At 35.3% G+C, this 12,473-nt stretch overlaps 1 protein-coding gene across 5 annotated transcripts in view; it reads right to left on the bottom strand.

Moving 5' to 3' along the window:
- Positions 1-12,298, bottom strand: part of LOC138366632 (A-kinase anchor protein 9-like) — a 101,950-nt gene extending 89,652 nt beyond the window's left edge. For all 5 annotated transcript variants that reach the window (XM_069327802.1, XM_069327806.1, XM_069327803.1 and 2 more), the window contains exons 1-8: positions 12,190-12,298; positions 9,518-9,599; positions 8,959-9,068; positions 8,299-8,526; positions 7,393-7,526; positions 3,927-6,390; positions 3,660-3,803; positions 3,296-3,400 (exon numbers count right to left, since the gene is read on the bottom strand). In XM_069327802.1, coding sequence (XP_069183903.1) covers positions 3,296-3,400; positions 3,660-3,803; positions 3,927-6,390; positions 7,393-7,526; positions 8,299-8,526; positions 8,959-9,068; positions 9,518-9,599; positions 12,190-12,264 — 3,342 coding nt within the window. In that variant the 5' untranslated portion in view covers positions 12,265-12,298. The remainder of the gene's footprint in view (positions 1-3,295; positions 3,401-3,659; positions 3,804-3,926; positions 6,391-7,392; positions 7,527-8,298; positions 8,527-8,958; positions 9,069-9,517; positions 9,600-12,189) is intronic.
- Positions 12,299-12,473: the final 175 nt, after the last annotated feature.

Here is a 12,473-nt window from a genome sequence, read left to right as displayed (position 1 = left end):
TAAAGCCGCCAACAAAAACCGAGAAACACAGTCCTTAAGGAACAAATGAGAACAAAATGGTGAAGACTGAAGAGCCAGGGCCCAAGCCGAGTCGAACGAGAAGGATAGCACAGCCTGCCGATACACGAGATGGGAAGTGAAAAATATGGAAACCGCTTCCCAGAGGATCGGCGCAACAGCTTCAGTAAGGCAGACAACGCAGAAGACGACGAGACCAAGACCCCACCCAATGGCTCCCACCCTGCATCTTCTGAAAGCCAATCCGATGACAGTGACAGAAGACCAAGGAAATGCAAGACAGAGGCCAAAGACAGCGAGTCTGAAAGTTAACGGCCATCAAAGGAGCCAAAAAGAGAGAGAACTCGAGCATGCAGATGCACCAGACTAAGGTCACAAGGAAGTGCAAGAGCAAAGAGGCACTCATTGAGAAACCCCAGAGCCCCCATCCCCCTTCCCCAAGAATACCTGCAACACACAGGAACCTCCCGCCACTCAAGCGTGCGGGGTAAAAAAAAAAAAAAAAAATCAATGACCAGTGATAAAATTTTATATGCTTAAATTACCTAACAATTTTGAACAAGTGCTACAGTTCATTCTCATTCATTCGTTCATTCTCTCACACACTCTTCAAACATAGAAAGGAAAAATACTTTGAATAAAAAATCTTGGCTTTAAAAAATCAAGCAAAGATATTACTTTAGGTATCACAACACAATGATACCTCTAATTTAATGTCAAGTTACATAAATGCATATTTCTCAAATCCAGTATTTAAGGATGTTTTAAAATTTACTACTATAGAGTACTGAGCTGTGTATTATTTTCAGGTTCAATCAACAGCAAAAATAGAGCATAAAACTTGTGTAAACTTGATCCGTGTATGTAAACGGCTTTGTTATTACGTTTAATTATTCCCCGACACACTTCATGTGTATAAAAATGTGTGCAATTACTGTACTGCACTTGAGTAAAAGATGAATTAAAAACCCAATCATTGTTACGAAACACCTCTAGAATTGGAATGTTCAAGTATTATTATTTATAATTAAAAAAAAAAAATACTGCAGAAATACTGACTAGCTGCAAGCAGATTGTCGGAGATCACCAAAATACAAATTAAATCTGCAGGGATTTGAACCAATGCTAAACTGTTGTTTATTTTAATTTGATGAAAATATTTTTATAAATTATGATATTCAGTGTTCAGGGCAGCCACTTGTCTATATCATCATAACCAATAAACATAACCAGGCACGTCTTTTAATTATTTTTTTAAGCCTTCAAATAGGTGAAATCACCCAGAAACTTTAGTACTATTGCAATGACCATTCCTAAGTCATTCTCTTCTCAAATTAATTACTTAACCCTTAGACAATCGCTATGGAAAAATAGGCATTCTTGCCTATGCACAAAAAATAAAAACTATTACAAAATTTAATTTTAATGCAAAACGTAGGAAAAAAAACAAAAAAGTAAATATTTATTGTTTCACTGGGTGGAGAAGCTCTTGAAGGGTGTGTGGTGTCTGTCTCTGGCACCTGTCAACTCCCAGTGCCCGACACTGCTTATGCTTCTTGTATTCTCCTCAGATATTTCACCGATTGTTTATCACTTGTTTCTCTTTATTTACAAGAGTATGTGTGTGTGTGTTAAATCACTTGAAAAATCACATAATTCACATAACACATGTTTCAACTGAGGATTGGTTTATCTGGTATATATGCCATTACAACCAGAGAGTAGTGAAAAGGACATGAACATACAATGGTGTTGATCTCTGGGCGATGACATATGGCCTAAATGGCACCATATGAACGAGAGTATAGATAAAAAGAAAGGCATAAGCCACTAATGTGGCCCACACACACGACACCAGGCTGCTCCTTGTACACATAGCCATGAAATGGCGGCAGGATATATTTCCATGGGTCCAGGTAAACTCCATTACATCCACAGAGCTATTATATCCATATTTGCATCACACATGTAAAACCCAGACAGTTATTGTTTAAATCGTTGTGCGATGCATTACCCCATGAATCAACATATAATGATAGTCCCTGTCTAAGGGTTAATGAAACTGACCACAGTCGCTAATGGAGGTATCTGTCACATATATAAGGATTGGTTGTGTGTAATATAAAGATGAGACTTTTTTTTTAAGAGGTACAGTGAAACTTTTCTCACTCATTCTATTTTACATTGGGTTGATGAATATCTTTTTTTCTGTTCCCCTCAGCAGCTCTTCCATACTTCATGTAATTGGCCTTCATAAGACACAGACCTCACACCAGATTCTAAGTAACCTTATGCCCTAGAAGACAATTTACCGTTTTAAGCGGTCTTCTCCCACTTTAAAGAGGTTTGGTAGATAAAATTCCTCAACTTGCCTAGAGGTAACAGGTCACCAGAAATATTTCAAAACAATATATTCACTAAATAATCCTTGACCATTAAAAAATTGCCAAAATTGTTCTGAAGTTTACATTACCTCAAACCAAATACACCAACTGTCATTAGATGGCAGTGCTACCATGGAAACAAGAAGTGGAGGTAGAAAGCTCCTACTTTACTTCAAATTTACACACAGGAACATGGCACGTGTGAATGCCCCACAACCTCCCCAAGAACATGGTGAACTAGTAAATTAATGTTGATTATTCATGTTAATTCACACACGACCGCGTAAGTCACCAAAATTTACCCATGCATTTCAAAACTTCATCCAAATGCTTACCTGCATAACACCAATACCCTATTATCCAAAACCCTTATATTGCTTTTAATTAATATTAAGAATTTTTTTAGTAGGTAACATGAATGTCAAAATTCAAAGTACCTAATATGGACTCCATCCCTAACAAGCACTGAAGTGTCATCCTAATGTCCAGCCAGTTAAACTCCCAACACATTGAGGCTAATAGGTTTTGAAGAAAAATTTCTTGATGCTTACAAAATTTAAAGAATAGCATCTCTAAATGGTAATTCAAAGCTTTCCTTACAATGGACAACATTAAAAAAAATCCTTTTTACAACCTCCCAAATAATATACGTACTGTATTATATCACAGTATCATTTTAGCTTATTCACTATTATCTATGCAAATGGAACCCAGCTTAACTAAAAACCAGATGTAATACTGAAAAATAATTACATTATGATCATAAAATCAGATAGCTTCCTAATATTGATTCACATGTCATAGGCTTTTCCTAGTCCACTGATTAGTCATCTGATCATATTTTATACAATACAATAATTAGCCCCTAAATATTACACCATAACAGCACTTACCTTAATGACGGCTTGTTGAATAAGCTTCATGGCTGCTTTCACATAAGCCCCACCATCCGAGCTCTCAACTAAGGTACCCGGCAATTTTCTTATGATATCACAAACCTGAAAAATCCAATCAGTTATAAATCATGCACTGAATGTAATTAAATGCCCTTTTAATTTTGATTTTTTTTCAATAAAGCCACACTAATTCAGATTCAAATTAATAATGCAGCAAGTAATACATATGACAATTATCTACTAAACCATGACCTGTTTACAAGGAATAAATAGGTTTTCTCCAATAGATATGAATGTCAAAGACACGCTAAACTTCTCATTAGGAATTTTTATTAATAAAACAAAGCATAAACTCACTCACTTTGCATATCTGTGCAGATATGAAGTCTGTCAATGAAGGATCATTCTTAATTTGATCTTCCCATTCCTCAATAAGCTTCTCCAGTTCCATTCCAACGTATGTTGTCACCATTTCTCTAATATCCACAGGTAAATCAATGTCTTTCTGTAAGGAAAAGTTCTATCAAATACCAGCAGTTCTTAACTAAACTTAAGTAAAACTATTACTTTTGACATTTTATACACGTATTTTATTATTTTAAAAAGTGAAAAATTATTCAAAACTCACTTGAGAATTTATCAATGATGACTGTAAATGCAGCTTTTCCAACCGAAAAAGTACTTTGTGTTTTTCTACTTGTAGACGAAGTTTCCAGTTCTCGTGCTTATACTTATGGAGCTCTCTCTCTACTTTCCAGTCTTCCTTATCACCAGTGCTTGTCGTAATATCACCGAATTTATCATCAATATCCTCTTTACAAATTTCAACACTTTTCAAACACTTAAGCTTCTTAACTTCTGCCTTAAGAGCAAAGTTTTCAAGTTCAATTATCATCTTTTCTTCATTTAACTTATCTGACTGTTGTAAAACATCTAGGAGTTGAGACATGTACTTCTTTAATTCTTCACACATACACTGAAGTTCTTCAGACTGCCTTGATACACAACTCTTCAAAAACCTTGAACAATTTTGGCTCTCATTTGATTTGGGCTTTACGATTAATATGTCAAGATTATTAACAACATCTTTCAACTTTTCAGAAGAATCACAGTTACCTCTCAATATAATAGCTTTCAATGATTTTTGAAGTAGATTCATTTCTTCTTCTTGCTTCTTTAAATTATCCTCTGTTAAATGAACAGTTAACTTTAGTTCATCCAGCTGTCTTTGAAGGTTCATCTTCTCACTAATATTCCTCTGGTAATCTTCCTGCTCTGCCCTAAATTTCACTTTTTCAGATTCTAATTCATTAAGTCTACTCCTTAATTTGAGCTTCTCATTCTCAAGAGATTTGACACTAAAATGCTGGTCATGAATCTTTGTTTTTAGTTGTTCTATTTCATTCAGCAGTTCCTTGTTTTCTTTCTCAAGATTATGGATTTTATCTTCCCAAAATTTGCTTGAATTTTCTATCTTTTCTGATGGTTTTAACCTAATTATAGTAGAAATATTAAATTCTTTTACATCTACTGACATTTCTTTTCGAGCATGTCCTTCAAGATTATTACCACTATCTGTATTGGACTCCCCTTCAATGGCATTTGGTTCCAAAATTGATGAAGTCGAGACAGAAAGGCCAATATCACTAGTTAACCTTCGATGTGTGGATAACTGGAATTCCCTATCAAGAGCAAGCTGGGCACTTGCCAATTCTGCTTTCATCATCTTGTATTGTTCCAACATTCTGTCACGATCTGTCTCGCATTCATTTTTCTCCCTTTCCATGCTGTCCCGTGCTATTCTAGTTTGCATCAAATCAGATACTAGAGCTTCCTTTTCAAGACTGGTATTCTTCAGAGCTTCTTCAAGAAAACTAATATTATTCTCTGCTTCCTTTAGTTTTTCCACCACAGATTTATTATAACCAATTTCTTGGAATCTAACAGTTATACCACTTGCTGCTTCTAGTTTTGAATCTAAACTTTGCAAAGTCTTGTTCAAACACTCACACTTTTCTTTACATTGCTCTTCTATTTTTTCGTTATTAGATTCTACCGACTGCCACCGTTCAACCAATGCTAAATATTTCTCCCTAAGTGCATCAGCATTTACACTTTTATTTTCAGCTTCTTTAAGATCTGAATGCATCTGCAGTAATTTTTCTGTTAGAATTTTATTATCTTGTTCATGCTGAGCAAGTTCATCACATCTCTTGGTCAACTTTTCATTGTCACCTTTAAGAATAGAAATTTCTTTTTCAAGTTCAATTTTATTTTTAATTTCATTTTCAACTTTACTTTCTTCAATTTTCAACATTTCAGTACATTGTCTTAATTCATCTGCAAGGATGCTTTTTTCTGCAACCCAAAGTTGCTTTTCTTCCTGCAAATCTTTACAAATAACCTCATGCTCAACAACTAACCTTTTACATTCATCATGTTCACAAAGAATCTCATTATATATCTTTAAAGTTTTTTGATAATCAGCATTTAAATTCTCCTTGGAAGCTTTGCTTTGCAATAATTCCTTTGACATGACATTCATCTGAGAATTTATATTTTCCAATTTGTTCTCCAAGTTCAGCTTCTCTTCTGATAGGTTCTTCACATTTTGCAATTCCACAGCAAGCTGCTTCTCAACATTATTTCTTTTTTCAACTTCAACTTTCAAATTTGCATTCAATGTCATAGCCTCTTCCTTTGAAATGTCTAAAACATTTTGTAATTCACCATATTTTGTCTTCAGTTCTTCAAATGTCTGCTGAATCACATTTCTCGTGTCACATTCCTGCTTTACTCTGAGATGTAAATCTTTTTCTCTCTCCTTACTCTGCTCTACTTCTACTTTCAGTAGTTCCTTCTCATTCCTCAGTTCAAGCAAAGAACATTCAAGAGTCTTGAGCTTAACTTTCTCTCCTTCCAGCTGTTCTTTAAGGCTGATATTTAGATTAGAAAGGGAATTCAAATTTTCTATAAGACTTGTATGATCTTCTTTCTGTGCTTTCTCCAAGGCATCAATTTGCTGGGTTACTTGAGAAAGTTCATAATCATGTGAAGATTTTATTCTCGACAACTCTTCATTGTGCCGCTCACTGGAAAAGAGAAGGAAAAAGAAGTTAAGTCCATACATACCTGATCATTACCCATTTCCCAACTCATGGGGTGGGGAGGCATCTGCCCAGAAAAACAAGATTGTGAAAGTTATGGTTATTAAAGAGAATTAACACTTTCTATTCATTATGTAATTCACACTATAAAGCATTATAAATAAATATAAACACACTCCAGCAGCACAACACTGCCTTATAGGGCTACGAGTCATACTTGTTGAAAGTTGCCACTCTTAATATCACAGATTCACTACCTCAAACTTGATTTTTTCTAGCCTTATCTCTACCACCTTTCTCACTACCTCTTTTTTTTTCCTTTTTTTTGAGATATATACAAGAGTTGTTACATTCTTGTACAGCCATTAGTACGAGTAGCGTTTCGGGCAGGTCCCTGGAATACGATCCCCGCCGCGAAGAATCGTTTAAATATTTATCATGACTTCATATTTCTGGCCTTCATATCCTACCTTTAAATTGACTCAAATACACACTCTTTACCACTGTATCAGCAATATTTGTTCAAAATGGCCACATCAACTCCATGGTCTCTCTTTAATCCAATGATTCACAAATTTATGGGTTCTCCCCCCCCCATCTTCCCATGACATTTTCACACATCTCACATTGTCTATTTCTACTACTATCCCATTTACTGTATTTTTAATGTTCATGTTGCACCATTTCACATTCATACATAAGGATCTACACTATTACATGTATATAGAGTACTGTACTTTTTTAAGATATTTATCGGAGGTGTCCAGTTAATCTGTGTGCTCTTTGGTGTCAGAGGTGGCCATTTTTATGGTGGACTGAACTTTATTTTCGCATCACCTTTCCAGCTGTGTGGCAAGACCATTTGAAAAGTTACTCATCACAGTTGGGGCAACAGTTCAATAAAACCCAAAGATAAAAGAGGTAGTAAACAGCGACAAACATCCCAGTTACCGTGGTAAAAATCTATCTTAATAATGCAATCCGTACCTTATCTGCTGCTTCACAATCGTCAGTTGCTGCTCAAATTGCTGCTGAACAGTAGTTAGTTCTATCTGATGTTTTTCATTATTTCGTGCCAGCTCTGTTGTTACTTCTTGAAGCTGCTTCATGAGAATCTGAATCTGAAAGAAACAATACACAATACTATTTTAACAAACTACAAAGCAAAATATTAAAAATAAATTATGCAGACCCTCAATCGTACATGGGGGATGCTTTCCTTAAAACTTCATATAGAACCAAAGTGCACACAATACTGTTATGTTTAAAAAATAATAATAAAGCTTTCGATCGCCTATGGCAGCATTTCCCAGTATCAATTATATTAAAATATTCATAACAAATTGACTAAATACAGAGTGCAGAATATGAAAAGCAAATTTCTGAGCAGTACTCTCCATTACTCCATAAGGAAAGATACAACTGACGCCTGATTGCATATAACTACTGTAAGTTATATGCAATCACGGCAGGTTGCCAATTTTCACTGAAGTGAGCTTATCAAAGCATCCAAGAATAATCATAATGGTGCAATGGAGATAAGAAAATAATAAGTCCTCCCCAGAATGCAGCCAAAAAGTTGCTTAACCACTCAGCTGTGCCACTATTAGATATGACAGGCTCCCAATGTGAAGAATTTTTTTTTATTCTTATAGTGTTAAAAGGTATTCTCTCATCATGGAAAATTAATATAAATATTGTATGTAATACACTTTGGTCATAATGGGACAAGGAAGACTGGGAATATTCAAGCGCTGACCGAGGACACTATGTAACCCTATGTAATTAATCAATTTATTTACAATCCTATGTAAATACATCAATTAGCCAAGTGTAAATTACAGAATGAGAACTATGCTCATGGTGTCCAGTCTATCCTAAAAAATATTTTACCTTGTTTTGTAGTTGCAGATGTTCAGATGACCAATCCTTATTCAGAAGACTATCTGTTGTTTTCTTAAGCTGCAAATTTAAGTTTTCCACCTGTCTTCTGTGTGTTTCAACTTGCTCAAGGTACTCTGCCTCTTTGTCATCTTGATTCTGTATACATTCGGCTAGTCTTGTTTGTAGCTTGCCTATCATCTGATCACGCTGATTAAGAGCAGACTGGAATTCTTGAATCTGCAGCCGAAAAAAAAATTATTTTAAAACCTACCACCATAATTTTATAAATATTTAATGACAGTTTCCTTACTTCCTGGGATAGGACATTAAGAGACCCATTCTTTAACTAGCACCTAAGGAAAACCATCCTTGTGCTAGGATGGCACTTAAGGAAAGCCATCATCGCAGAATACCCCCATTTTTATTGTGGTGATTACAGTAGTGAAGCTTAATAACTTGAACACCAAACCATACATCTGACAATGAAGAAAGAACATTTCGTTCTGTCCTGGACCATTATCAATTTGGGTAAAATTGAATTCTTGTTGTTAGTATATACGGTACCAAAAAGTTAAAGGGTAAGAGACAGAAATTATAAGAAAGGAAAAAGATTAGTGTTTGTGTAACAGTTATATTTTCTTAAAAGTTAAATCACAATTGGCCACAAACCTTTGCATTGTACTGCTCAATGATTTCCTTTTTCTCGGACGATGAAACAGTACTCTGCAACCGCAGTTTGTAGTTTTCGTGCTGAAGAGCTTCAATTGTTTGCTGTTTAGCTGGGTATGAAAAAAATAAACAAGGCCAGTTGAATATATACTGGTCAGATACACACAACCTAAAGCAGACCAAGTTATTTATCAAAAAACAAAAATTCCATTATAAGAATACAAAACTTTCCATTTTAATCTCACGCATATACAGTATATAAAATAAAATGTGACTTTAAAAAAATGTGACAATTTAATGAGTTAAAGATTACAAAATATAATTTAAAATTAATGACAACTGATTGCTACTGCTACTGATGTACAGTAGCACAAATATTAATTAAACAGATTTTTCTAATATTGTACTATGCTATAATTACAGTACTGCATATGGCTACATAAATTTAAAAATATAAGAGCAATGACTTACAATTGTCAAAAGGCAATACAGGGGTATATATATATATATATATATTTCTATTTAAAACATAAAAATATTAATATTCCTCTACACTAACCATCAATTTTGTCTTGCAATTTGTCTCCAAGTGACTGGACAGCTGCATCAGGGTGAATGGGATTGTTTTCCTCTCCACCCAACTGAAAAAAAGTTTTTTTCCTTCTTAGTTAAACATAAATGTATAAACACTGTAAAAAAAACTTTAGCAATATTTATTATTATTAGTATACTAGGGTGGATCCAGCAATGCTGGAATCTAAAGGTTCCAAACTTAATGTTACAGGTAAATTGGTTTAACACAATTGTAGTGCATTTTGATGCAATAGTTCTTAACTCTGGAAACACGCCAACAAGCAAATTGGTTCAATCAATACCTAGATCATCTTGGGGACAAAATGACTTATACCCTAGTAATGTACATTTTACATTACTCTCCTTCAAGGCTACATTTTCTTGTTGGGGGAGCTCTTAAACTAAATACAGCACATACCACTATGCAATGCCATTATGGTTATCAGGTACTGTAATTTGAAAAACTTTTAACTTGGCATGTACCAAATTGTCAAACTTTCTGGGCAACCTCTTGTATATTTATTTTTGTCAGATTGAAAGTCAGAGAATGGAATGCAAATTTAATTGGCATAGAATTAACAGGTAATGTTACAGATGAGAATTTGTTACATACACCGTGAGTGTAAGTGGCAAGATATCTTTACAAACAAATTAATGTGTATGGGGTGAATGGTATTGCATTGTTATGAAAATGTTGAAGCAAAACTGATATGGGAATAATTAATATACAGTACTGTACTGTGTTACATATAATTCTGTACTGGGTTTCCTTGTTTCTAGTTGTGGGGATTTCAAAGTTTTCTTGATTAAATAGTATTTGACAATTCCTCAGCAAGTTACCCACAACGGTCAACTAACAACCAAGTTCTTAATCACTGCTAGGTGAACAGAGGCATTGTGTACAAGGAGACGCACCCAGCTGTCTCACCCTGCCCAGCATATAATAATAATAATAATAATAATAATAATAATAATAATAATAATAATAATAATAATAATAATAATAATAATAATAATTTATTTAGGAAAAGTACATACAAAGTTGCAGAGTTACAGTACAAAGATTCTGTTTGATTTAAAGATAGAGGTAGTACATACAATACCTAAAGCCACTAGTACACATAGCGTTTCGGGCAAGGTGAGGTGGGGAAAAAAAGACACTTAGACTAAAACTTAATAGTAATTGAGCTTAAAGTATAAATTGCGTTGAAAGAAAAAATAATAATAGATTAAAAAAGGGGGAACATAGTAGAAAATAGCCAATATACAAGTTGGTCAACAGCATTTTTTTTTTTTAAATAGCAAGACATGGGTTGACATTTAGAAGTAAGGTAGGTAACATGGAGTTAATTAGGTAGTACTTAGTTTTCATCTTAAACTGGTTGAGAGAGGTACAATCTTTGACATGATTGGGAAGGTCATTCCACATTCTGGGCCCCTTGATTTGTAGAGCATTCCTAGTTTGATTAAGTCTTACTCTTGGAATATCAAATAGGTATTTGTTTCTGGTGTGGTGCCTATGAGTTCTGTTACAACCTTCTAGGAAGCGTTGAAGCCATTAAGTAATATAAGTAAGAGAAGCCATTTAACTCGCATGGTAAATAGATATGAACGACATTTAACAATGAAACGCACAATAGCATATGGGGGTATTTAACATGCTGTAAACAGGATAATTTTACCAGCACTAGCAATTTTCTGTACATTAAAGTTCAATAGATTTTTGGGTGTACCGAGACCTAGCCTAATCTAGATTAACTTCAACTCGGCCTAACCTAACAATGTAAACATTATATACAGTAGTTTTAACAATTATAAATCATTGTGTCAGGGGACAGGCAGCCAGCATATACATACAATACTACAGTACATGTTAGGCTTGAATCAAGGTCCCCCCCCCCAGGATACAACCCCCACAACAAGCTAACTCCTGGGGTACCTATTTACTGCTAGGTAAACAGGGCGCATTGAGTGTTAGGAAACGCACCCAACCATTTATCCCACCCGGGATTCGAACCTGGAATTCTCAATTGAGAGTCAAGAATGAACCCGACTGTACTATCGGGGACCGTAATTGGATCAAACTACATACTAAGTTTTTGTGTACGACTTATCACACACACAATCGTGAGACTCCTTACGACACCCCTTAAACACCCTCATTCTTAGCTACAGCCTTCAGCAAAATTATTGCTTTCTCTTAACAGATAAAACTATACTTTAAACATTTCTGCCTGAAGCGCCGTGTGTGTCAGTGACTTTGCAAGATTGTTACAATTTAGACCCCAGTGTTTGTATATTCTCAACACCCCAATGTACATTCTTGTATATAAATTAAAAAAAATAAATAAACCTTCATGTCTGTCACACGTTCTGGTTTCTGGCAACAGGAACAAAATAAACAAAAGCAAGACCAAAATATTGTCTTTAATGCCAAACAAAACACGTAACCCTTCTTTAAACCAATAAACCACGAACTAGCAACAGCGACATCAGCCTATAGGCCAGCCAGCCCAGCACCCTGGCCTAGGCCTACCCAGACCTATAGACCCCCCCCCCCCCACCCAGTCTCTCCCCCAGCAGCGCCTAGACCCCCCTTGCTACTATAAGATATAAAGAGGCAGGCAGGCAGGGAGGTAGCATGGAGGAGGCCCTGACCTGGTGAGGTAGCCCCGGGGCTCCAGGAGCCTCCATGACCAGCGAGCGAGGGCGACCATCCCCCACCACGGCCATCACCACCACTGTCCTCCTCCTCCACTCTTAAAATCTAAACAAACTCATATTACTTTATCCTACCCCTCCCTCCTTTCCAAATAACTAACTATATTAACTTACATACATTTTTACTTTTATATAGATTATATATTATGTATCTAAATCATCTTATAGCAGCAGGATTTGAATATACACGTCACAATAGTTATTTACGCCACTGCTTAAGA

Source organism: Procambarus clarkii, chromosome 20 (assembly GCF_040958095.1).
Source record: "Procambarus clarkii isolate CNS0578487 chromosome 20, FALCON_Pclarkii_2.0, whole genome shotgun sequence".
Taxonomy (NCBI): domain Eukaryota; kingdom Metazoa; phylum Arthropoda; class Malacostraca; order Decapoda; family Cambaridae; genus Procambarus; species Procambarus clarkii.
The sequence above is the reverse complement of the archived record's forward strand: the minus strand, read 5'-3'. Positions and strand labels throughout refer to the sequence as shown.